This window comes from Tursiops truncatus, chromosome 15 (genome assembly GCF_011762595.2).
Source record: "Tursiops truncatus isolate mTurTru1 chromosome 15, mTurTru1.mat.Y, whole genome shotgun sequence".
Taxonomy (NCBI): domain Eukaryota; kingdom Metazoa; phylum Chordata; class Mammalia; order Artiodactyla; family Delphinidae; genus Tursiops; species Tursiops truncatus.
In genome coordinates, this window is record NC_047048.1 from 27,702,748 (window position 1) to 27,727,649 (window position 24,902).

Genomic DNA, 24,902 nt, shown 5'->3' on the forward strand with positions numbered 1-24,902 from the left:
CTGCAGGCCCTGGAGCCAGCGAAGTGGTATTATATCAGCCCATGAGCCAGACAGAAACAGTCCCGGGGGTGGAGCCAGGCGGGGGTGGGCTGGGAAGGTGACTGTGTATCTGGTATCGGGCAGCGAGGTGCCGCCGTCCGTGTGCACTGGGAGGCAATGTCGCCCCCTCCTTGGGGCTGCAGGGCCTCCATGTTTAAATAGGTCCACATGGCAAGCCAGCTACTCATCAAAACTCTGTGGAGCTATTTGGAACCAGGGGCTTTCTCCTTGCCCCCCCCCACCCTTTTTCCTAATCATTCCTACTTCTCTGGGGGCCAGCAGAGTGTGTGCACTTGGTAACTGTGCTAGTAGAGTGGGAAGAGCAGGCCTGGGCTGTGGAGCCTCACAGAATGGCTATGAAAGCCCAGTTCTGCCGCTTCCTGGCGGTGTGAGCTTGGGCAAGTTGCTTAACTTCTGTGAGCCTCAGCTTCCTCATCTGAGAATGGTGAGGATAATATCTAACAGCTGCTGATTACTGGGCCCCCCACCACGGGCAAGGGGCAGTCCACACACAGGTGGCGTGTTATCGCCTTGATGCTCAGGGTTCTTCTCTGAGGAACTAGCTGTTGGTGACCTTCCCCACTTCCTGGATTTCTGAGCCTGATCTACAGCCCTTGCTACACCTACCCTCTGGGATTCGTGCAGCTCCGAAATTCTTCAACTTGAATATAAATGAGTTAGTTTATCACCCTTCCCCCGGAAGCTCTGGGCATCCCACCGAGGACATCTTGCTGAATTCCCTGGCACGAGGCCCTGGAAGGGTTAAGAGCTTGAGCTTCGGAATCTCGGCTCTGCTGTTCACCAGCTGTTTGACCACAGCAAGTGACCACATCTCTGGGCTTAATTTTCCTGCCCCTATGGAAAGGATGGTAAGTGAAGATAATTCGAGTAGTAGCTCTCTCAAGGGCTGTAGGGAGAAATAAATGGGATCTCCCACGAACCCACCAATCCCAGGGTCTGACAGGGAATAAGGAATGGCACTGATTAATAAACACCTGCAGGACAAATGAGCCACTTAATGGAGTATCCTGGGAGAACGGCCCTGGTCCACGCAGTGCGCACATAAACATTCCATCCAGGCCCCAATAAGGGACCCGCCTCTTCAGAAGGCAAAGGCTAGAAAGGAAGTTGAGTCTCCACAGATGAGAGACTTTGAGTTTCAGCAGACAAGCCCCAGGACCCCTTCCAACATCAGCTCCCCTTTTCCAACACTCTTGACGTTTGCTGCCCCGAGACTACAGGGTCTGCCTCCCCGACCTTGCCTGAGTGTCAGGGGACACCTGTCCCTGGGAGCCCTGAGGCAGTTCTCAGGGACAGTCTAACACCCTGAGCTGTGCCCCGGGGGTTAAGGAACCAGGTGTCTAGTTCCCGGTTGATGCTCACGCCTCCCCCTCCCTCCTGCCGTGTGTTCTCAACGACGAAAACTTATTTTAAAATCTAGGACTGTGGACTTATTTTTCACAACAGCCTTCAGCACCCAAACCTGCTGAAAGACCTTTGCCCCTGCTGACGTGGGCAACAGGAATTCCTGTGGCTTCGGGACGTGACAAGTCAGAGCTGGAGGCCTGGAGTCCAGGGCCTCTGCAGCTGAGTTGTGGTGTGACCTTGGCTGAGTCCCTTCCCTCCCGTCCCCCACCTCTCTCACCATCTCTGTTCCTCATCTGCAACAAGACGGCACCGGATCCTACCTTTGTGACCCAGGGCAAAGGGACACGAAGGTGTCTGTAGCGTGGTAAGAGACCTTTCAGCCTAGACTGCCCTCCTCCAAACACAGGGAGATTCCCTCACACCTCCACCCCAGGGGCTGGGAGGAAACGACCTGGGAAATCTACTCTACAATCCCAATCAAACCCATGCAACCCCCAAATCCACTAACCCATCCTGGTGAACATGTTACACTCAGAATGCCCTACCAACACAGCTGGAAGCGCGTCTAAAGAGAGACGACGCCTGCTGGTAGCGGTAAGGCACACTTCCCACTCCACGAGGAGTGATAAGCTGGGGCCATGCAGAAGATTCCTGTGCAGAAGTCTGATCTCCTGGCTCAGTGGGCGTGGAAGGCTGGCCCAGAGCTGTCACAAGCTTCTTACACAAAAATTTACCACAGTAGTTGGCTGCGGCTTTACAACAGACCTACCGAACGAACATATGTTTGTCCACATATGTTTCTCTTCCTTCAGGAAACCACCCTCCCTCCTTCTGTAACCATCATGCTCAGTCCATGAGTCAAGGTGGCTGAATGCCCCTCCCCTTTGGCCCGGATTCAGCTAATCAAGGCACTCCATTCCCTGGGCCACAGTGACTGGCTTGGAGGCGAGCCAATGACCCAAAGCTCGGCCAATCAGAATCTTCCCTGGGACTTCAGCAGAAGCCAGTGAATAGGATACTTATTCTTCAGGGCCTGCATCTGTAGGGTCCATAAGAGCCTGTAGCTGCCAGGGGCCATCTTCCATCTGATAGAGAAAACCTGCTTGAAAATGGAGCCAACACAGTGTCCTGTTGACATTATATGAAACTTTGGATCCAGCCTTTGAAGCCACCACTATCCCTGGGCTTTATAGCTACGTGAACTAAAAAGTACTTCTTTTCAGCTGAGGATAATTCAAAGTAGGTTTCTTAAATTTTACAAACCAGAGTCCCTCATGACATATATCATGATTCTGGGGCCTTCAGAGACTCAGATACTTAGCATTTTGAATGCCTGTCATGGGTCCAGATAACCTGACGAGAGGCCTTTACCTCATTTTTCCACTTAGCTAATAATTTATTTTTGTAAAAAGCAGTGAGAATATAGTGTTTCCATGCATGAATGACCTTCGAGTCAGAGGCCAGGGATCAAAACCTGCCTCGGACCAAAGTCCATGCTCCTAATACTTTGCCTTCGAGCAGCACAAGCTGAGGAGTTAGATCCAAGTTCAATGCCAGCTCTGAAACCTGCCAGCTGCGTCATCTTGGGCAAGTCCTTCAATCACTCTAGGCCTCAACTTCCTCATCTACAGACTGGGAATAAGGATGGGTCCCACCTCTCTTAGAACCGCAGATGAAGTGAGGTCCTGCCTGTAAAATGTGTAACACAAGGCCTGACACACGGAAGGAGCACCGGGTGACGTGGCTGAATCTGAAATGGTGGCTCCTTTCAGGGATCAATCGGCCTGGGAAGAGACAATATTGCAGAATTTGAGCTAACTGGTGATTAGGTCTATCTCTGCTATACTAATTTGAAAAAAAAAAAAAAGAAAGAAAAAGAAAACAGAGAGAGGCAGTGTCCCAAACAGGAACCCTTCTGGATTTATCAGATAAGTCTCCTTAAATGGACGTCTCGTCTGGGGAGGTCCCCACTGTGGGGAATCAATGGAAAGTAGCTTTTGGTTCATTACAATAAACATTCACTGAGCACTGGCCATTGCCCAGCCCTGTGCTCCACAGCAGAGATAAAAGGCGAGGGGGGTTCCTGCCCTCTGGATGGTTACACTGGAGCGGGTGAGAGACACACGTCCACGTGGCAGGTCAGCACGAGGCGCTAGTGGCCTCGACGGAGGGAAGCACACGAGGTGATGGGAATCAGGAGAGGGCCCCGCCACCCCTGCCTGATGGTGGTGGTAACAGGGTATCAGGACAGCTAAAGGAAGACTTGACAGGGCCAGATGGAGACGTGGCCAAGGTATGAACTCGGGAGAGAGACCGGGCCGTGGAGAGAGGTTTGGCAGTCCCTGCTAGGGCAGGGTGGTTAAAAACCACATGACAGAGCGGTTACGACCTGGGACCCTGGAGTCACACACATCTGAGTCCGAGATGCTGTCCCCATTACTATGGATGGATCCTTTGGCAAGTTCATTAGCCTCTCTGAGCCTCAGTTTATTCTTCTGTAAAATGGGCCTAAACATGGTATCTGCCCTCAGAGGGAGTATTACAAAAATTAAGCAAGATAATTCAAGCAGACAGAGAGAATTCTGGCAGACAGAAAGTGCTTGATAAATGCTGACTAACATAATTCCTAGTAACATTCCCCGGCACTGAGCATTCACTCCCTGACACGATACATGTTTACATAGCATACTCTTCTTTGCATGCACAACTATTCCATGATATTTGGTGCAGAAAATGTAAAAGAAGGCGTCCAGATCTGGGGAAGATAGAGTAATCTCACCCCACCCTGGGCCTCCCACCAAACGTGGCTATAAAACCTGGAGAGAATGCGCGAGGCAGCTATTCCAGGAGCCTGAAAAGTCATAGTAGCAGGTGGACTGAGGAAGGTGACCAGAATTTGATGAACCATTAAACCTCAAGTGAGTTCACCATTGTTAACGTCTGGAATCCTTCAGCCTGGACTCAAGGGAGCCGGACACCTGAGAGTGGGGAGGGTGTGGACAGAGAGCGCTCTGGGCGAGCCCTCTGGTTCTACTCAAGAGGCAGCAAAGGGGGTTCCTAATGGTCAGAAAGAGTAGGGGACACCCGTGTTTCTTTTCTTGTTTTTTTATTTTTGGCCATGTTGGGTCTTGGTTGCTGCGTGCAGGCTTTCTGTAGTTGCGGCGAGTCTGGGCTGCTCTTCATTGCGGTGCACGGGCTTCTCACTGCGGTGGCTTCTCTTGTTGTGGAGCACGGGCTCTAGGTGCGCAGGCTTCAGTAGTTGCGGTGCTCGGGCTCAGTAGTTGTGGCTTGCAGGGTCTAGAGCTCAGGCTCAATAGTTGTGGCACACAGGCTTAGTTGCTCCACAGCATGGGGATCTTCCCGGACCAGGGATTGAACCCGTGTCCCCTGCACTGGCAGGCGGATTCTTAATCACTGTGCCACTAGGGAAGTCCCTGTGTTTCTTTTCTCTCCTTCCTCTATGCTCTCATGCCTCAGTCTGGGCCTGAAGCACCTAGAACTCTGAGGAAGGGTGAGGTAAGATGAATAACAGTTCCCTAAAGATGTCCTGTATTAATCCCTGTTACTTTATATGATGAAAGGGTCTTTGCAGTTTAAGGCTTTGAGATGAGGAGATGATCCTGGATTATCTGGGTGGGCCCAGTGTGATTACAAGGTTCTCATAAGGAGACTGGAGGTCAGAGTCACAGAGCAGCTGATGGCAGCAGAGGCTGAGTGATGCAAGGAAGGTGCCACAGCACGGGCAGCTTCTAGAAGCTGGAAAGTGCAAGCAAACAGATTCTGCCCTAGAACCTCCAGAAGAAACCAGCCCTGCTGACGTCTTGACTTCAGTCCTGTGTGACCTCTAGAACTCGAAGGCAATACACTTGAGCTGTCTTAAGTCACTAAGTTAGCGGTAGGTTTGTTACAGTGGACATAGGAAACTAATATGGGGGAAATATTCTTCAAATGAAAGAGCTGTGGTCCCACAAGGGCAGGACAAACCCTCAGTGCTTTTTATCTCTCTGTCCTCCTGCACTTGGCCCTGGACACGGATACAGTCATGGGAGGTATGTGAACCTTAACCCAATCCTCACACCTTATCCAAAAGTTAACTTGAAATGAATCGCAGACCTAAATATAAAATTATAAAACTTTTAGCAGAAAGCCTAGGAGAAAACCTTTGTGACCTTGGTTTAGGCAAAGAGTTCTTAGACGTGACACCAAAAGCATAACTTGCAATAGAAAAAATTAAGAAACAATTTCAGCAAAATTTAGAAGCTTTGTAAAGCAAAAAACACTTTTGAAAATGAGAAGACAAGCTACAGACAGGGAGAAAATGTTTGCAAATTACCTACTGACAAAGAACTTGTATACAGAATATATAAAGAACCATCAAAACGCAACATATCCAAAATATATAAAGAGCTCATACAACTCAATATCAAAAAAAACCTTATTAAAACATGGGCAGAAGACCTGAATAGACATTTTTCCAAGGAAGACATACAGATGGCCAAGAGGCTCATGGAAAGATGCTCAACATCACTACTCATTAGGGAAATGCAAATCAGAACCACAATGAGACATCACCCCACAACTGTCAGAATGGCTATTGTCAAAAAACCCCACAAATAACAAATGTTGGTGAGGATGTGGAAAAAGGGAACCCTTGTTCACTGTTGGTGGGAATGTAAATCAGTACAGCCACTGTGGAAAACAGTATGGAGGTTCCTCAAAAAATTAAAAATAGAACTACCACATGACCCAGCAATTCTACTTCTTGGTGTATATCAAGAGGACAAAAACACTAATTCGAAAAGATATATGCACCTCAGTGTTCACAGCAGCATTATTTACAATAGCCAAGATATGGAAGCAACCTAAGTGTCCATCAACAGATGACTGGATAAGGAAGTTGTGGCATATACATACAATGGAATACTACTCAGCCATAAAAAAGAATGAAAATTTGCCATTTGTAACAACATGTATGAACCTGGAGGATATTATACTAAGTGAAATAAGTCAGACAAAGACAAATACTATATGTTTTCACTTACATGTGGAATGTAAAAAATAAAGCAAACAAATGAACATAACAAAACAGAAACCGATTCACAGATACAGAGAACTAGTGGTTACCAGTGGGGAGAGGGGTGGGGGGAGGGGCCAGATACAGGAAGGGGATTGAGAGGTACAAACGACTAGGTCTAAAATAAATCAGATAGGGATTTCCCTGGTGGTGCAGTGGTTAAGACTCTGCGCTCCCAATGCAGGGGGCCCAGGTTCGATTCCTGGTCAGGGAACCAGATCCCACATGCATGCCACAATTAAGGAGCCCACGTGCCGCAACTAAGGAGACCGCCTGCTGCAACTAAGACCTGGCGCAACCAAATAAATAAATAAATATAAAATAAGATATAAGGATGCAATGTACAATGCAGGGAATATAACCAATATTTTATAACAACTTTAACTGGAGCATAATCTATAAAAATAGCAAATCACTATGTTGTACGCCTGAAACTAATAAAACATTACAGCATGTAAATTATATAAATCAAATATACTTAAGAAAAACTCAACAGTAAAACAACAAACAACCCAATTTTTAAAAATGGGCACAAGACTTGAATAGATACGTCCCCAAAGAGGACACAGCAAAGAAACATATGCACATGAAGAGATACTCCATATCATTAGTCACTAGGGACATGCCAATGAAGACCATGACAAGATACCACAATGGATCCTTTCAAGTGGCTAAAATAAAAGCTGTGACAACACCAAACACTGACGAGGGTGCAGAGCATCTGGCACTCTCACACACTGATTGTGCGAATGCACAATGGCACAGCTACTCGGAGACACAGTTGGGCAGTTTTTACATTTACCATATAACACAGGCACCCCACTCTTAGGTATTACCCTAGAGAAATGAAAACTTAAGTTCACATAAAAAGCTACACACGAATGTTTATATTTGCTCCATTCAAAGTTGTTGACAACTGGAAAGAACACAAGTGTCTTTTGTGAACAGATAAACTATGGAATATCCACATGATGGAACACCACTCAGCAATAAAAAGGGTCAGACAACTGATATACCTGCCAACCTGGGTGAATCTCAAAGGAGCTGTGCCAAGTGAGAGAATCCAGTCTCAAGAGCTTAGATACTATGTGATTCCATTTAGATGACATTCTCGGAAAGACAAAACTAGTGATAAGAACAGAGCAGCGGTGGCCAGGGCTTAGGGATGGGGGAGTGTGTGACCATAAAGGGACAGCAGAAGACAGCTTTTGGGGGGTGATGGGACTGTTCTTTATCCTGATTGTGATGGTGGCTACTCAAATCTATATATGTGTTAAAATTCATAGAACTGAATACAAAAAAAAATTCCATTTTACTATATGCAGATTTTTTTTTTTTTTTGGCTGTGCCACGCAGCTTGCAGAATCTTAGTTCCCTGACCAGGGACTGAACCCGGGTCCCGGCAGTGAAAGCGCCAAGTCCTAACCACTGGACCACCAGGGAATTCCCTGTATGCTGATTTTAAAAAGAAGTTTTTTAAAAAAAGTCAAGGCCAGCAGGACTCTGGTCAATATATGAAAGATACTAACTTGGCCCTTGCCCAGAATGCAGTGGATGACCCCTCTCTGAGCCCCATTGTTGATTTATGGGCTCTTGGGGCTCTAATCACTGGTCTCCCTTCCATCTTCTTACTAGTTGAAATATTATTTGTCGTAGAACTTTACAGCTGTGTTTCCCCCACACCCTTTCACCTTCTACCTAGAACAAGTTATTCATCTGTGGTAGTTGAACAAATGGCCCCCATTATTTACCCTCCTGTGTCTTGTCCTTTGCCCATGACTCTGCAGAGCTCTCCTGCTCTGACTCTGGTCTCTGCTGTGGACGTGTCTTGCCCGACATGGGATGTTAGCCAACGTGACACAGTCAGAGCTTGGAAGGTGCTGCAGTGTTTGGGTTTTCCCTGTTCTCACTGTCTGCCGTACATTCTCAGGCTGGGCCGCTGGTCCCAGCTGCCCCATTATTCCCAGTCAAGGCCATCCTGGACCAGCTGACAGCCAGCTGATCCCCCCAGACATGGAAGCAAATGTAGCCAAGATCAGCTGAGCCTCCTGGCCCATCACCTAATACGTGAGCAATACGTTATTATTATGGTACGCCACCAAGGTGTCAAGGTTGTTTATTACACAGTATTAACGTGGCAGTAGGTAACTGATATATCACCCAATTAAGTAACCATTCTCAGTTGCCACTCAGAGATATCATTTGAAAAGTGCAAGGGGAAATGCAGAAAGCTGTGAAATTGTCTGACCCACTGAGAAGAAAGCTGTTACCGAGGTTGATTATAATGTAGTGGAATAGAATAATTCTGTCTACAACGAGCAATCAACTTCTCGTGTGTTGTGGTCTCACCCCCTGACATTAGAAAACTTTTATTATTATTAGTTTTTACTAACACCAAATCGGATGGAGGTTATGGTGCCAAAGATAACATAATCGGCTTCCCTTGCTCCAAACTGAATTTTCAGATGCTCCAATGTCTAAGAATAAAAGACCTGAAGTAGGGCAAGCGATTGTAATAATCTCGAAGCTGCCAACTCAAATCATTTTGAGACTGAAGTGAGAGCCTGAACAAGGAAGTAAGTGAAACGTGACTGCAGCTGAAACAGCTCCCCTTGGAGAAGCTCCTAGTAGGTGATACTTCATGTAATCCTCGTAGCAAGGCAGCAAGTTCTGTGCTCCTGGTCCTGTTTTACAGATGGGGACACTGAGGCACGCAGAGGCCAAGGGCACAGGCCACTAGGTAGTGCAGTTGACATTGAGCCCAGATCTGTCTGACTCCAAGTCTTGCTCTTTTTAAATATAAAAAACGTATATCTGTGTATAACTGAATCACTTTGCTGTACAGCAGAAATTGACACACATTGTAAATCAACTATACTTCAATTTAAATAAAAAAATACTGCTCTTTCAGTTAGATACCAAGCTGCTGCTTAAATTCTGTAAGAAATTAATAACAGAGCTCTGGCTCATCTGTTATCATGCTACCTATCCATCATACTGAACATTACGGGGGTGAACAGAAGGTCTGCTACTTCAGAGGAACCTGGCACTTTGCTGCCTGCTCACTGGGCTCGGCAGTTTAGGGCTTGGCCATGGGGCTGCCATCTTTACACTACCATGGTCACAGAGCCTCAGCCTCCCACATCAACTTGACTGATATTTGGGGAGAAAGGGACCACGGCTGGGAGAGTCACAGAGAAATCTATACTGTCTCCCACACATCCTCAACGAGTGTGCTTGCTGTGTGTTCCTCTGGCCATCAGGCCGTAGCTCCAAGGTCTGCCCTGATTCTAAGGAGCCAGAAATGAGCTGTGTATCCTGCTAACAACAAAAGCAATCATTTTACTCCCACAGCCGCAGCTAACCCATTAAGTGCTTGCTACGTGCCTGGTGTAAGCGCTTCAGCACTGTCTTGTCAACGCTCTGAATCAGCCTTCTGAGGGAGGGCCTATTCTCAGTCCCATTTTACAGATGGGGAAGTCAAGGCACAAAGCCCTTAAAGGGTCTGATCCGAGATTACCGAGCTAGTAAATAGCATGGCCTCGAGTGGAACCCAGGCCTGCGTGACTGCATCTCTTTCTCTTAACGATGATGCCGTTAGCTTGTACCTTTAATGTGGAAGTCATAAAACACGCCGCATCCCAGACCCTGACAGAATGGCTTGCTTCCTGTCACATTAGTAATTTCTCAACCTGCCTTCCCAGAACAAGCTAGTGAGGAGAACATCCACAACTCTGTCACATTAAGTTCTCATGTGTGAAAAAGAAAAATAAAAACAAGGGATCACAGTCAGCCCGTGACCCGCTTTATCTTCTGAGTGATGCTTGCTAAGCCAGCAGATGACGTGTTCAAAGGAGAGTGTTCCCAGGGCCCAAGCAGGACTTCGGTTCTCCTTTCTGGTCCAGTAAAAACAGCCACTATTAGATTCATGAAGAACAAGAAGGGACCTAGGCTTGTGCGCAAACCGGTTCAGAATGGGGAGGGGGGTGGAAAGCGTATGAGGAACAGGTATCTAAGGCGGCTCTTCTCAACCGGGTCAGAGCCCTCATGAGGTCCTGAACCGCCTCAGCCCCATTTCCCTTCCTTTCTGCAACATTTACTTCGGGAGTTAATCCCAAAGAGGCGGAGAAGGGTAGGACCTTAGACAAGCAGCGGCCCTGCAACAGCTGTGCACAGTAAGAGGCCCCGGTGGGGATAGGTTTAAACCAGTGGCCGTAGCCCATGCCAGAGACCCTCCAGAGGAGAGGCAGGTGGCCAAAGACAAGTGTGACAAAGCCAGGCTTCCTTTCCTAGGGGCGTGGAGGACCCACAATTAGAATCCTGAACTTGGAAACAGGCCATCAGAAGATACTTAGGAATGCTGTACCATGTGCTTCATTTTGACGTAATGGCGACACAGAGTGGAGGCGGCCAAACCATACCAACGCAGCTTACGCTCCCCAATGCACCGCCTCCAGCTGTGAGACTACGGCAGGTCACGCCACTGTCAGAGGCTCAAGTCTCCTCCTCTGAATAAAAGGGACCAACCTCAACCAATAATAACACCAACCTCAGAGGGTAGATGTGGGGACTTAATGAAAGAACAGCTCCTTGCCCATTTCCTGATGTATCCTTCTTATCTCTTTCTTGGCAATGGAACCACAAGGGTTTGCAGCTGGTTCTACAAGATCCAATGATATACCAGCTTCTTGGGCTGGATCAGGGTTTCTCAACCTTGGCACGACTGACATTTGGGTCAGGTGGCTTTCTGTGGTGGGAGGCTGTCCTGTGCACTGTGGGATGTTGAGCGGCATCCCTGGCCTCCACCCACAGCTGTGATAACCAAAAATGTCTCCATTCATTGCCAACTGTCCCTGGGGTTGGGGAAGAAGGTAATAATGCCACTATAAAGTCAGAGGCACAAGGAGACCCAACAGGGGTTAGCAGGGCAGGAGCAGTGAGTGAGAAAAATGAGCGACACGAACAAACTCATAAGAAAATGTCCCACAACAGCTGCTCTGCACAAAACCCCTTCAGGTAAATTGCCCTCAAGAACAGAATTTGTTCCTTGAACTTAACAGGTGAGATTACCAGACTTCCTTTTCAACCCTGACAACCTGTGACCAATTTCCTGGAATAGACACAACTGTCCTCCAAGGACCCACGTTCCTCTTACTAAGACGAAAACCACATAATTACTGGCTGCGTTCTTTTTACAGGTAAACAAGCACGGCCTATGGTTACACAAAGATGACAAGAAACAAAAGAACCACCCTAGAGAAGACGTGGGAGACTCAGGCGGGCGCTTTGCCTGGAGGAGCTGAACATCTGGCTGGCCAAGGGCCCCTCTCTGGGAACACGGTACCTTCCATACAGAGGGAGAGGGCAGGACTGATGGGCTGCATGCACTTGGATGCTGAGCTGACGTCTACCACCCGTGGCCTGTGCTGGTGGACCCATCACTCCTCAGGCCTTGGTCAGAACCTCAGTCCTGAGTGCCTGGGGTCAGAGCTACCCTGGCAGATATCTTGTCATCACTGTCCTCTGGAACTGAGTGGATCACTGCCTGCTTCTGCCCTGCATTTCTTCAGGTGTGAGACAGATTCATCTAACGCAGGCCCTTTGGGCTCTAGAAGGCGTGTGATATCCAATGGGCCACGTGCAGCCCACAGCTGTTGTGTTTGGCCCACAGACAAACTAGTTGCCAACTAATCTAAAAGTCAGATTTTATATCGAGATGTGGGCTTCTGCCATCTCTTGGAAAATCCACAGATCGGCAAGCTGCAGTCTCACGTGATGATAATCAACTAGGCTGAGTAGTGGTCAACTCTTAGACGCGGTCTCTGAGCTCCACTCCACACCCCTCTCTATCGTCCCAGCTCACTGGCTTTATTCACTTACATGACCTGCCTGGACCCTACAGCCATCTGAGTTTGCCATGGTCCTCCAGTCAAGAGGGATACATTTGGGGTACTTGTCTGCTCTGTTGACCCTGGATGCTGGGAAGGTGCCAAACCCAGATAAGCAAGATGCTAAAAGATCACAGAAATAAGTCAGAAGGCAGCCTCCCACCGGGGCATATGTGTCCCATTTAGGGTGCCAGTCCTGGTGGTGAGGTGCCTCCTTTCCCAATAATCACCTGACTAATCATGCAGGTAAGAGGTGGAAGCTAAGAGACAATGACAAAGGCTGAAATGGAAAAAAAGACTTGTACAATTTATCCAAGTCTGTTCATGCTCCCCCTCTGAGCTGGGGGTGAGACATCAGTGCTTTGCCCCCATAGAACGCAAACAAAGCACCAACACGTCAGAAAAGGAGTCAAAGAGTCTGTAATCCCAGCTGACCTCTATCTGATGTGAGTTATTCCAGGACCCCTAAAGTGTCATGGTTCCTGAAAGGGGAGGCCAGGTACCAGCCCCGAAGCCACCAGAGCTGACTCCCCAGGAGGAAGCTTTGACCTGTGCAAAGTGCTCCACACCAGACTAAACTGCCCCACCCCGCGAGACAAGGCCAGCGGTCCTTCAGGACCTCGGACAGCTGCCAGGTCCCGAACGCGTCCCTGCAGAGCGAGGCCTGCCCGTGGAAGGCACACATTTCTAAGCAGGGCCGTGGAGCTGACCCGCCCCCCACCAGGAGGCCCGACAGGCAGCTGGGGGCTCTAGCAGGCGCCTCCCCCTGCCGCCCTCGATGACTTGTTCTCGGTGGCAGGGATGCCACCACAGTTGCGCTGCGCCACCCGCTCCGTGCTCCTCAGCCAGCTTGGCGGCGAGGAAGGAGGACAGCTTGCTATTCTTACTGCTCTGGGACTAGGTGTTAATTTGGCGGCTCCTTCACACAGAGGAAGCCTTCTTTGGGAAACGCTCTCTCCCCTCACAACCCTGACCCAGCTTTCTCCAAGTTTCCGCCTCCCCTCCCCTCTGCTGTGCTGGCTCCTGGCCTACTCTGTCCCAGCTTCCACCCTGTCACCTCCTCCTGTTTCTCTGGGCGCCCTTTCCCACCTGTGACACCCATTCCCCAGTTCATATTAGGGAACTGTCTCCCAAGGAGTGTTTCCAAAATCCTGAAGGACGTGACTCTTTGGGAATGGAAAGCAAAAGTCAGAATTCCTGGGTGTTTTCTCGGAAATTCCCCAACTCATACGTTATTCTTAAAAATAGTCCCAACATTCTTCATACTATTTATTCATTATTGTGGAACTCTAACATGATCTGCTTAATAAATAAGAAATATTAAGTTCAGTGGTATTTCACAAAGAATCGTAGCCTAGAGCAAGTATTCAAATGCTGGGAAATGCTAGCGAACACTATTGGGTCACGTTCGGATAATAATGCAACATGCGAATCTCCTGTGTCGAAATTGCCGGTTTAAGGACTTTTTGTGCTTCCAAAACGTATTTCTTGGAATGCCACTCACAGCGGTATACTATGTACATAAACTTATTAGTATTTAATTTATTTGCAAGAATGATTCATTGTTTGCAGCAGACAGAGCCATGAACACACTACTTATGACATGGCATCAGCTAAAGGCAAGACTAAGTCGGTAGATCATGACCGTTCCTCTCCTACGAGCTCCTGTCCCGGTTCCTGGAACCGTCGACCTTTGCCTTCAACTCCATGCGTGGCACTTCCTGCTCTCGCTTTTACCTCATCGGCGTGGATTCCTTCAAACCAGGGACTGTTACACTTTAATTTTCACAGGAGAATGACAATACTTTTTCCTGATTTCCTAACTGATCTTTCTTGAGACCTGGAAAAACTTATGTTTCCTGAGAAACGGAGTCAGGAATTCACGCCCGATGCCAAGCCACAGGCTGCAATGCTAGGAGACGCTCAGCTCTCTCTCCTGCCTTCGGGACCCCCCAGAGAGTGGTTTCTAAATCCCACGCCTCATGCTCACCTCGCTGCTCCCAAACCAGTTTCCCCTCCGTCCCCTTTGCCCAGATATTTAGCCTCAAAATCTTGGCATCGTCTGGCTCAGGCCCTCCCACCCTTTCTCTCGACGCTTACGAAAGCACCCTGCCCCATCTCCCCACCACTCTCACTCCCCCCCCTCCCAGCTGCCAGTGGGATGCTCCTAAGGCGTGGACCTGAGCTCAGAGACCTGCGAGGGCTCCCTTCCCAGAGACCAAGATGGTATTGGTTTCCAAGACCTTCCACCCCCAGCTCCCAGCCCTGCTTTCCAGGGCGTCCTGGCCACAAGGGCAGCGCGTGCTCTCCGCCAGTGGAGAAGAGGGCCCCCCGAGCTTTGCAGCTGTTCTGCATATCTGGACAGAACATCTCCCCCTTCATGCGTAACAAAATGGTGAGTATCAAATTGGCATGAGAGGGTAGGGGTCAGTGATATCTGTCAAAATTTAAACATGTACCTGTCCCCCGAGCCAGAACCGCTTCTAAAAATAAACTCTACAGACCTACCTGCCAAACTGTACATCCAGTACATCTATTTGAAACATCCCTGGCAATACTGTTTGAGGGAGAAAAATCTGGAAACCTCCTAAGTGTTCAGATGGAGCGATGGTGAAATAAATTATGAAACAGCCACTGCAGTGAGTACTCTGTAGCTTTCAAAGGGAATGAGCCAGCTTTATTAAATTAAAAAGGCAAACTACAGAGGGCTGGGTAGAGCCTGGCTTTGGCTTACATAAGTATTGACGATTTCTGCAAAGTTACATAAGAAACTTGACAGCGATCACAGGGGTGGGGGGCACGATGCATAGCAGAGTGGGGTGTGATGTTTACTTCTCCTTCTTATATCTTTCTGTTGCGTTTCAGGTTTTTTTTTTTAATACCATGATTTTATCACTTCCTCCAAAACGTCTGCTCCCCAGACTCTCCTTTTCCCGTGCTCCCTTTCTGCTGGTAGAAAATAGTTACGCACATACAGAGCTTACTATATGCGAGGCGCTGTTCTACGAGCTTGACCTGCATGCGCCCGTGGAACCCTCTCGGCAGCCCCAGGAAGGGATGCTGGCAACATCTCCACTGTACAGAGGAAGACCCTGAGGCACGAGAGGGCTTAAGTTAGTTGCTCGAGGCCACACAGCTAGTCCATAGCAGAGCTGGGCTACGAACAGGGCAGTATGACACCTGTCTAGGCACTCTGCAAATTCCTAGTGAATGAAAACAGGAATGAGGGAAAGAAATGCTGCCATGGAATGATAACATGACCCACACACCTGCTGACCCTGAGGGCTGGGGCGCTGTCTTAGTCTTATGTGTAATAACACCCCCACCAACCTCCCCACTACCCCAGGGGCCTCCATGGAGCAGCTGCTCAGGAGACATTTGTTGACTTGAATACAGGGCCGTCCGTATGGAATAACTTGGTGCACCTCTATATCTGCCTGGTCTGTCAGGACCCCGGGTGTGTCATAACTCTCTTCTCTCACTCCCGACAACCAGTCCTAAATATGTCCAGGGTCCAATCACCCTGGCCAAGCCACCGCCCTCCTCCTGCTGGGCCCTACAAAAGCCTCCCCACCCGGCCCCGCCGATTCCATTCTCTACCCCACATCCAGAGTGAGGTTTTAAAAACACAAACCAGGTTATGCCACATTTCTGCTCCAAACCCTTCAGTCTGGAGTAAATCCCAAAGTCATTGTTACAGCCTCCGAGGCCCTATGTGATGCGGCCCTGGTGATGTTTCCAGCCTCATTCCCCTGTTCTCTCTGTTCTGGCCAAACTGGCCTTACCTGACACACCAAGCTTGCTCCTGCTTCAGGGCCTTTGCACTTACTGTTCCCTCTATCTGAACACCCTTCCCCCAGAAATTCACAAGGTCTTCTCTCAGAGACGTCTTTCCTGACCATTTGGTGGAAACACTGCCCATGCGACTGTGACTCTCTAACTACGCGTTACTTTTCTTCAAAGACCTTGTTTAGCAGTGTATTATACGTTTATTTTCCATTTCCCCGACTCCATAAAGGTGGTTTATCCTCTCTTTTCTGTTTTGTTCTCTGTTACATCCCCAGTGCTTGCTGAGTCCTTAGTAAGGTGCTCACTAAACACTGACTGGATGAAAGAGGTGTTTGCTGAGCACAAGCCCCTTTGACAGAGGCTTTCCGTGCATCCGCTCAGCAGCGTTTCTGCCCTGGAGATGCTCCAGGCTCCCCCACTTTCTCTGGGACTCGTAAAAGCTGCACGATCGTCCTCTTCCCCTCCTCTTTGTAGGGCTGACCTCTCCCCACTTCACCACCAAACAGAAAAGAAATGGCAGGAGTAGACCATAATTACTGTGACCGGTGGGATGCACAGGGGCTAGGGAGGCCATCTCCGTATCAGAGAAGCGTAGCTGTCGCCCTGGTCATTTTCAGAAAGAGTGATTCATTCTGATCGCTGTGGGTGGGAGCACTGAGGGCGTGGAAGACCAGTACCCTGGGGACCGCACTTTCTCTGCATCCCTTAACACGGCCCCTGAAATAGCCAGGCCGGCAGATGGAGGTGATTAAGTGCCATTTTACATATCATCTCTCCAGGCGACAAGGTGGCAGGTCTCCCTGGGGAGGGGCCTCCAGGTAACGAGCTTCTGAGGAGTGGGCATCCTCCTGCAGGGGAGGCCTGGCCCCTAGTGGGGAGCACTGCCATCTAGGCCCGGCTGAGCTCTTGGGCTCCCAGAAAGGCCAGAGCCTAGCTGTCGCACCCAGTTTCCCTGGGGCAGGCCCTGAGTCGCTCCATCTAGATGAGAGATCCCCACAGGGGAAGGAGGAAGGGAAAAACTGACTTTCAGAATAATTCATGTTATAAATCAGCATTTCATGAGCACCTACTATGTGCCCTGTATCTCAGGGAAGCACAGTGGACTCTTGCCCTGGCCTGCCATTTACTCTCACAAGGACCTTAGGCAACCCACTTAAATTTCCTGGCACTCCAGTTTTTCACCTGTAGACACGGATGGATGGATGGATAGATGGATGGATGGATGGATGGATGGATGGATGGATGGATGGATGGATGGATGGATGGATGGATGGATGGATGGACGGATGGATGGATGGATGGACGGATGGATGGACGGATGGATGGATGAAGAGACAGATGGAGAAATGTCTGTAGGGTTTTTGTGGGGCTTCTCTCCTGGTCTTTCTCACGAGTTCCGTTATCAATGGCCACTGACACGGAGAAGCTGCTGTATCCTGCTCTCACACAGAATCCTCACCTAACATCCCAGCAGAACAGTGATGTCAAATACTTATCTTCCCATTTTACACATAAGGAAACTAAGACCCAGAAAGGCTGGATCCTTGCCCGAGATCACCCTCCTCCTTCGTGGCAGAGGTAGTGTGGAACAGCGCTGACTCCCAAATTCCCACGCATTCCATTTGGACACCAGGGGTCTCAGGCTCATTTGCCTTCGAGGGCCAGGAAGCTGAGGTACGTCAGCGAAGCAGGTCCAGGGGCGACATGAGAGGGAGTGGCGGGTGAGGCGCCAGCTGGGGCGCACTCCTCCCATCAACAGTCACTCACATTGGTGTTTTATTTTAAAGCACAGCCCACACCTAACCAGTCTGCCAGTCTGGCCACACAACTGAGATTTTCTGAACAGGATCTGCACCCCTTTCTGGCCGCCGTAGACCATTCTGGAACCTGGAGGTGTGGATCAGCCACAAAAGCAACGTGGGTCTAGGGTCCTAGGAAGGAACCACGTGACTCCTGTGAGCGCCCCTGGCAAAGCAGCGTGTCCGCCGGGGTCCACGTGATCCTGGTGTTGCCCAGGCTGAAGCGTCTCAACCCCACGCCAAAGCCCCGCTCGCTGGGAGAACATGGCAGCTCCTATTTCAGCAAAAATATATTTAACAGCTTTGAGAGTAAATATGGCAGCAGATGGGGGTGGGGAGTGGGGAAAACATCGACTGTGTTTTCTGCTGAGAATCCGGTGGAGAATTTGTGCTGTGACCTACATTACTCTGGCTTCCACCCCCGGAACTTTTCCCCTCATGGAATGGCAGAGCACGATGCATTTCTCAAGGATGAATGACTCTGCAGAAATACGTTTTAATAACGTGCTAAATGACAGCACCACAAATCACTTAAGTCTTCACCGATCTGCAGTCCAGTTCCGCAGAATGAATTCTTGGAATCCTGGTCTCCCTTCGATAATGCACCTTCAAAGGAGCACCTGACATTTCCCTAAGTAACTGCTTACATCTGCCATGTGTCACATCTTGGGGTTCTCGCCTTTCCCCCCAACATGCCAGGAGGATGAAAACAACACGGGGCCCCCAGAAGAAGAGGGCATTAGGGGGTGGTGTCTGCTCACTAGTTTGGAGGCAGGTTCTGGTCCCCACGTGGGCCAGACAGACACAGGGTTCAAAATGGGAAAGAAATGGCCCACTTCCTACTGTCCTACTTTCTAATTCAGACTGCTGCTGGCATTAGCAAGGAAGGCAATGGGCGGCAGAGAGATCTGGAGAAAAAAATTGAACCTGCTGATTCTTCAACTCTCAGATTTGTGCAGATGGCAGAATCCTTGGAAGTCATGCTGCCCCTTGCAGAACACAGTGAAATACTGACACAGTGAAAAGGAAAGACGAAATGGAGACGTGTGTGTCAAAGCAGGTGCCATGGAATACCGGATTCCAGGCTGCCTGAGCCTGAAGGTTTTAAGGGTTTTGGTGAAGAAAAACGAGCAAATTCTACCCACTAGGTTTAATCCCCTGTACACCTTCCGTCTCCCGCCCCATATGGAAAGGCACCACCTTGAGTGACGCTCAGCAGCGGATGAGCTTGTTGAACACACTTTGGAGCACGGAGTGTGAGCAGTGCATCATGGGTGCCTCACAGTCAAAGCCTATATTGCTGAGCAGCAGGTAAGAGCCAGCACCACAAACTCAAGTGTCTCCGGGGGCCAGGCAGGTAATGCGAGTGACTATGGGAGAGAAACAGCCAAACGCTAACAGCGAATGGCAGGGAAGGCTCGGCTCAGTGCGCAGGAGGCAGCAGAGTGGCGGGCTCAGTGCGGAGAGGGCAGCACAGTCTGACTGTAGCCAAGTGTGGTCCAGTGGGAATGCAGGTGGGTATGTGCCTGCTCTGGCCGCCATAACAAAATACCACGGACCGGGCGGCTTCAGCAGCAGACAGTTATTTCTCACAGTTCTGGAGGCTGGGAAGTCCGTGATCAAGGTGCCGGCAGATTCAGTTCTGGGTGAAGGCTCTCCTCCTGGCCTGCAGATGGCTGCTTTTTCACTGTGACCTCATGTGGCAGAGGAGAGAACTCTGGTGTCTCTTCCTCTTCTTCTAAGGACACTAATCCCATCATGGGGACCCACCCTTATAACCTCATCTAACCCTAATCACCTCCCAAAGGCCCCATCTCCAAATGCCACCACACTGGGGATTAGGACTTCAACATATGAATTTGGGGGGGGGCACAAACATTCAGTCCATAATAGGGTGTGACCAATTCTGAGTTTTCCAGAGAAGGCTGATATATGATTTTTTAAAAAAAATGATACCTTCTAATTTTTTGATGTTGGCAACACTTTAATTAAGAAAAAGTAATAGGGCTTCCCTGGTGGCGCAGTGGTTAAGAGTCCGCCTGCAAATGCAGGGGACATGGGTTCGTGCCCCGGTCCGGGAAGATCCCACATGCCATGGAGCGGCTAGGCCCGTGAGCCATGGCCGCTGAGCCTGTGCGCCTGGAGCCTGTGTTCCACAACGGGAGAGGCCACAACAGTGAGGGGCCCGCGTACCGCAAAAAAAAAAAAAAAAAAAAAAGAAAAAGCAATAATATGGACCTAGAGATTACGCTACGAAGTGAAGTAAGTCAGACAGCAAAAGACAAATATCATATGATATCACTTGCATGCAGAATCTAAAAAAATGATACAAATGAACTTATTTACAAAACAGGAACAGACTCACAGACATAGAAAACAAACTTATGGTTACCAAAGGGGAAAGGTGAAGTGTGGGATAAGTTAGGAGTCCATGATTAACAGATACATACTACTATATATAAAATAGATATTAAAAAAAGAAAAACAACAACAACAAATAACAAAACCCCACCGGAATAGTCAAATAAAAGAGGTTGGAGGGTCAAGCTCCATCCACAGGCTGCGGGTTTGTCACCCATGTCCTCAAGCCATGGGTTCTGGCACCAAACAGCCCGGGCCCCCCATGTGCTGGTAGGTAACCATGGGGTCACAAGGTAACCTCTCTGGCCTCATTTTCCTTGTCAGTATTAGGTGGAACCTTATGAAATTGCCCTTTCATTGGCAACTTTGTAAGGCTCCATGTAATAAAATGAAGATATGGTGTCCACCTAATTAACAGGCTCTCAGGAAGACTGGATGAGGTGAAACCTACAGCCAGAGCTTATAGTAAATGCTCAATAAGCGAGGGGAGGAAGCCGGGCAAGGCCATCCTTAGTCAACAAGTCCACTCATGTTCAGTAGCTGAAAGGGATCCTTAGGGCCCTGAATCAGCATTTGAAAGACCTGAGGAAATCTGTCAAGATTAGAATAATCACACTTTGGGGAGTTTATTTCCTTAGTTGAGAGAGATGTTTTTTTAAGTAGGAATCTCTCAGGGTGAGATTCTGAGCTGTGACACCAGACCTGCTGTTTTCTGGGGCTGCACAGACAGGAAGGTATCACGTGGAGGCTCACCAGCATGGACAAACTGGGCTGCAGCTCACCTTCCAGCACCCCCAAATGACACAATCTGCAAGCTCCAACCTGAAATCCCATCTCACTCAAAAAAGACAAAGGAGGAGAGGGCAGCTAACTGTGGAACTGCAAGGAAAGCCGAAGGGCAAGCTGTTTAACTTCAACCGGGGTCGAGACCCATGTTGAGTCCAGAGTCTCGTGTCAATATTGTGTCTCTTGCCACAATCTCCTACCAAAATGCTTTGTACTTTTTAAAGCCCATGAAATTGAACCTCACATTCTCTCTGCTAATTAGGCACAACGCTTTCTCCCTCAGCTCTCATCAATGGCAACCAGAGTGGCTGGGACTTCACAGCACGCCGAGACACTTGAGTTAAAGTGCAATTGTCACAATTCGGCGGGCTGATGTTTGGTACACTCTCCACCAGAGCTGCCTGGACCACCTGCCCTGGCAGTAGGGGCACCAGCTCTCCCGTACGAGGCAGCCTCTTCTTCTCACACGTGAGGTGGGCAACCTTTCTTAGTACTGGGGTCTCAGGACTACCACTCGGATTCAATTTTCATCAGGAAATTTGGCCAAAACACACCTGACTCAGTGACAGGTTGATTTCCAACACTCATCACAGGCCAGGGGGCTGCCTTTAAAAGATGAAGGGGACCTCCTCTCATGAACTATAGTGGCATTTTCAAAACAGCAAGATCAAGGCCCTAGCATCACAAATAACTGAGAAAAAGAAAAATTCAGCTTTCCATATGGTATATTTTGTTTGGGGGGGAAAAAAGGCATCTTTTTATCACAGATAGCACAGTACAATTATACCTTCTCATAAAGGTCCTGAAACAATTAGAAAGACATAAGCGAGTGGCTTCATTGCAATTTCAAAGCCCTAAGCAGGTAAGAGGGGCAGCCCTGCCGATGTCTGTCCGGTTGCAAGTTCAACTTGGAAATTCTGGAAAGTGTGATGCCAAAGGCACACCGTTCCCCCCACAGAGAGACGCAGAAATAAGCCCCGGCTTGAGTCATAGCATCACCGTTAGGACAAAACAGATCCCCAAACCCTCAGCACACCATTTAAAAGAGCTCTGGGGAAAGGAAACTCTTGCTTCATCCCAGCAAATCAGTGTTTTTCAAGTGACAAGTCCCAACCCACTTTCAGAGGGCCACAGGTTAGCTATATGGATTCTTACATCGATCATTCCCACCATGATGGTAACGTTTTAGAAATAATATACAGTTGACCCTTGGACAACATGGGTATGAGTTACACAGGTCCACTTACACACAGATATTTTTCAATAAATATATTGGAAAAAATTTTGGAGATTTGCAACAATTTGAAAAAAACTCGCAGATAAACTGCATAGCCTAGAAATATTGAAAAAATTAAGCAAAAGCTAGGTATGTCACGAATGCATCAAATACAATGTAGAGATACAAGTAACATACAAACTATATGTTAACTGACTGCTTATGTCATTGGTAAGGTCAGCAGTAGGCTATAAGTATTTAAGTTTTGAGGGAGTCAAAAGTTATACACAGATTTTCAACTACATGGGGGGTTGGCACCTCTAACCCCTGTATTGTTCAAGGGTCGAGTGTAATTATATTCTCTGGCATCTGAAGACTTTATAAAAACTAAGGATGCTTCATCATTTGGGTTCCCTGAATCCAAGGGTATAAATGTCGCGGTGTGATGAGAGACTTATGAGAACAGAGGGAACTGATCAGTGATAACGTAGTGACACCAGTGAGGCCCACCTGCCCCCAAGGTGAGGCCCAAACACATGTTTCCCAGCGACGTGACCCAAGGAAAGTCATGGCGGGGGAGGTGTGGTCAGCAGGCGGACCACCGGCGCGGTACATGGCATGTGGTGAGGTCAGGAGAAGCTGCTGCACACTGTCGTGAGCAAAGATTTGGTTTCAGAAAAAGTAGCATTCGCTCTGTTAACTGCTGATTCTGAATTGCAATGATTTTGTAAGTGCTTAACATGTAAACTTCTTTAATTTTCTTTTTTTTTTTTACTTTTATAAGACATATAAGAACAAGGAATTTATACCTAGTTTTAAGTTGGTTCATACTTAGGTAACATTAACATGAAAGTAATCTAAGTCGGCACCAGTGGGAGTCTGCGAGAAGTTTCCTTGGGTTCACTGCCCACATGCTGAAGAACGCCTGACAGAGACCACTTTAGCTCTGGAACACCTGTGAGCTGCAAGCTTTCCTTTGATCAAAATGTACCAAAGTATAAAACCACAGAGCCCTGCGTTTTTCGCGAGCCTCAAATCGACAATGCTCACTCGTGGGCTCATTCTCTCGTGAGCCCTTTAAACCCCCAGATGCCTTGACCCAGGTCTCCACATCAGCACCTCGCAGGCTCTGGGGCACAGCCGGGTCCTGGGGTGTCCAGGACGCAGACACATGCAACCGCCGGAGAGAGAAGGAAGGAGGTGTGGGGCGGAGCACATGAACGCAGCCGGTACTCACATAAAGAAGGGCATCAGCTGGACCAGGGTCTCTTTCTGGGGGCTGGCGGCAAACTCGGGGACCACCTGGATGACTTTGTTCATGACGCTGCGCAGGTAGTTCTGGAGCTGCTTCCTGCGTTCCTCCACAAACTTGGCGTCCTGGGAAGACGGACAGACAGGTGTGCTCAGCTATGCTTTCCTCACCCACTCGGAGATGGACGACCCGGAGAACACGCAACCATCAATCATCACCACCCAGAGCGAGTGCAAGGGGTGCCTCAGGCTTTACACGTATGATCATGTTTAATAATGGGAGATGCTCGTGATAGTATTATTGTTAAGTGGGGGAAGGCAGGTCCACGAAACTTCCTGCAGTGTGTTCCCAGGAATGAATGAAATCTCAGCACCTGCAACGTGCCGAGTATGGTGCTGGGACCCGGGACAGACCATAAACACAGAGGGTCACTGCTGTGGCCCTGGTGGAGGTCACGGGGCCAGTGGGGGAGACACCGATAAATCCAGTGGCCACACAGGTCAGCATATAACTATTCATCACACTCAATGCCACCCTCCAGAGAGGATGCTTAACTTTGCCTTCATGGGAATTTTCTGAAATATGAATCAGTTGCCACTATTTAAGAAAGATTTCATTAATAAACAAATTCCATTTTCTCTGAAAAACTAGGAGAGGTAGCAGCGCAGTCCCACCCCCAGGGCTACTCCGGGCCGGGGCTGCTCAGTGCGCCCCGGGGCAGGCACAGGGCCCCTGCCTGGCCCTCGTCGGCAGGGCCAGCTCCTAGGCGTGTGCTCTGGTCAGTCCCTCAGGGTCAGAACTCAACCTGGGTGGTGATCTGCTGTCCTCATGTGGAAACTCAATCATTTTGGCACGAGGGACCTCACATCTGCCTGCTGCCCTGGGACCCACAGAGCCTGGAGCCTGTCCTGCTCATGTGCAGCTGCCCTGGGGGCCTGGCTTAGAACCAGGAAACCAGGGCTGGTGTGGGGCAGGAAAGGCTTTCTCTGAGGAAGTGACGCTCCTTCCAGACTGAAGGCTGAGTGGGGTGAATAGGGGAGAGCAGAGCGAGGGCGGCAGAAGGAACAGGGTCACTCGGCTTCACAGGGACACGAGAAGCCTCACAGGACACACGAGGAAACTGTAGCCCAGAGCGGGGCCGGGCCGCTCGCCCACGAGGCCCCAGAGATGGAGCAGTGCAGTCATCCCCCCTCTCCACCAGCCTGGGGCTTGGGAACAGTGTGCAGAATGAGCCCATGTGCTCAGAGACGTCCGAGGACATGCCCTCCCCACGAGGCCCTGCCGAGGGCCGGAGCACAGCAGGGAGAGTCCCTCTTAAGTGTTGTCAGAT

At 49.1% G+C, this 24,902-nt stretch overlaps 1 protein-coding gene across 5 annotated transcripts in view; it reads right to left on the minus strand.

Annotated features, from left to right (window-relative positions):
* SNX29 (sorting nexin 29) overlaps positions 1-24,902 on the minus strand; it is a 550,741-nt gene that overhangs the window by 34,949 nt on the left and 490,890 nt on the right. For all 5 annotated transcript variants that reach the window (XM_019928689.3, XM_073792297.1, XM_073792298.1 and 2 more), the window contains one exon: positions 23,558-23,697. In XM_019928689.3, the coding sequence (XP_019784248.1) occupies positions 23,558-23,697 (140 nt within the window). The remainder of the gene's footprint in view (positions 1-23,557; positions 23,698-24,902) is intronic.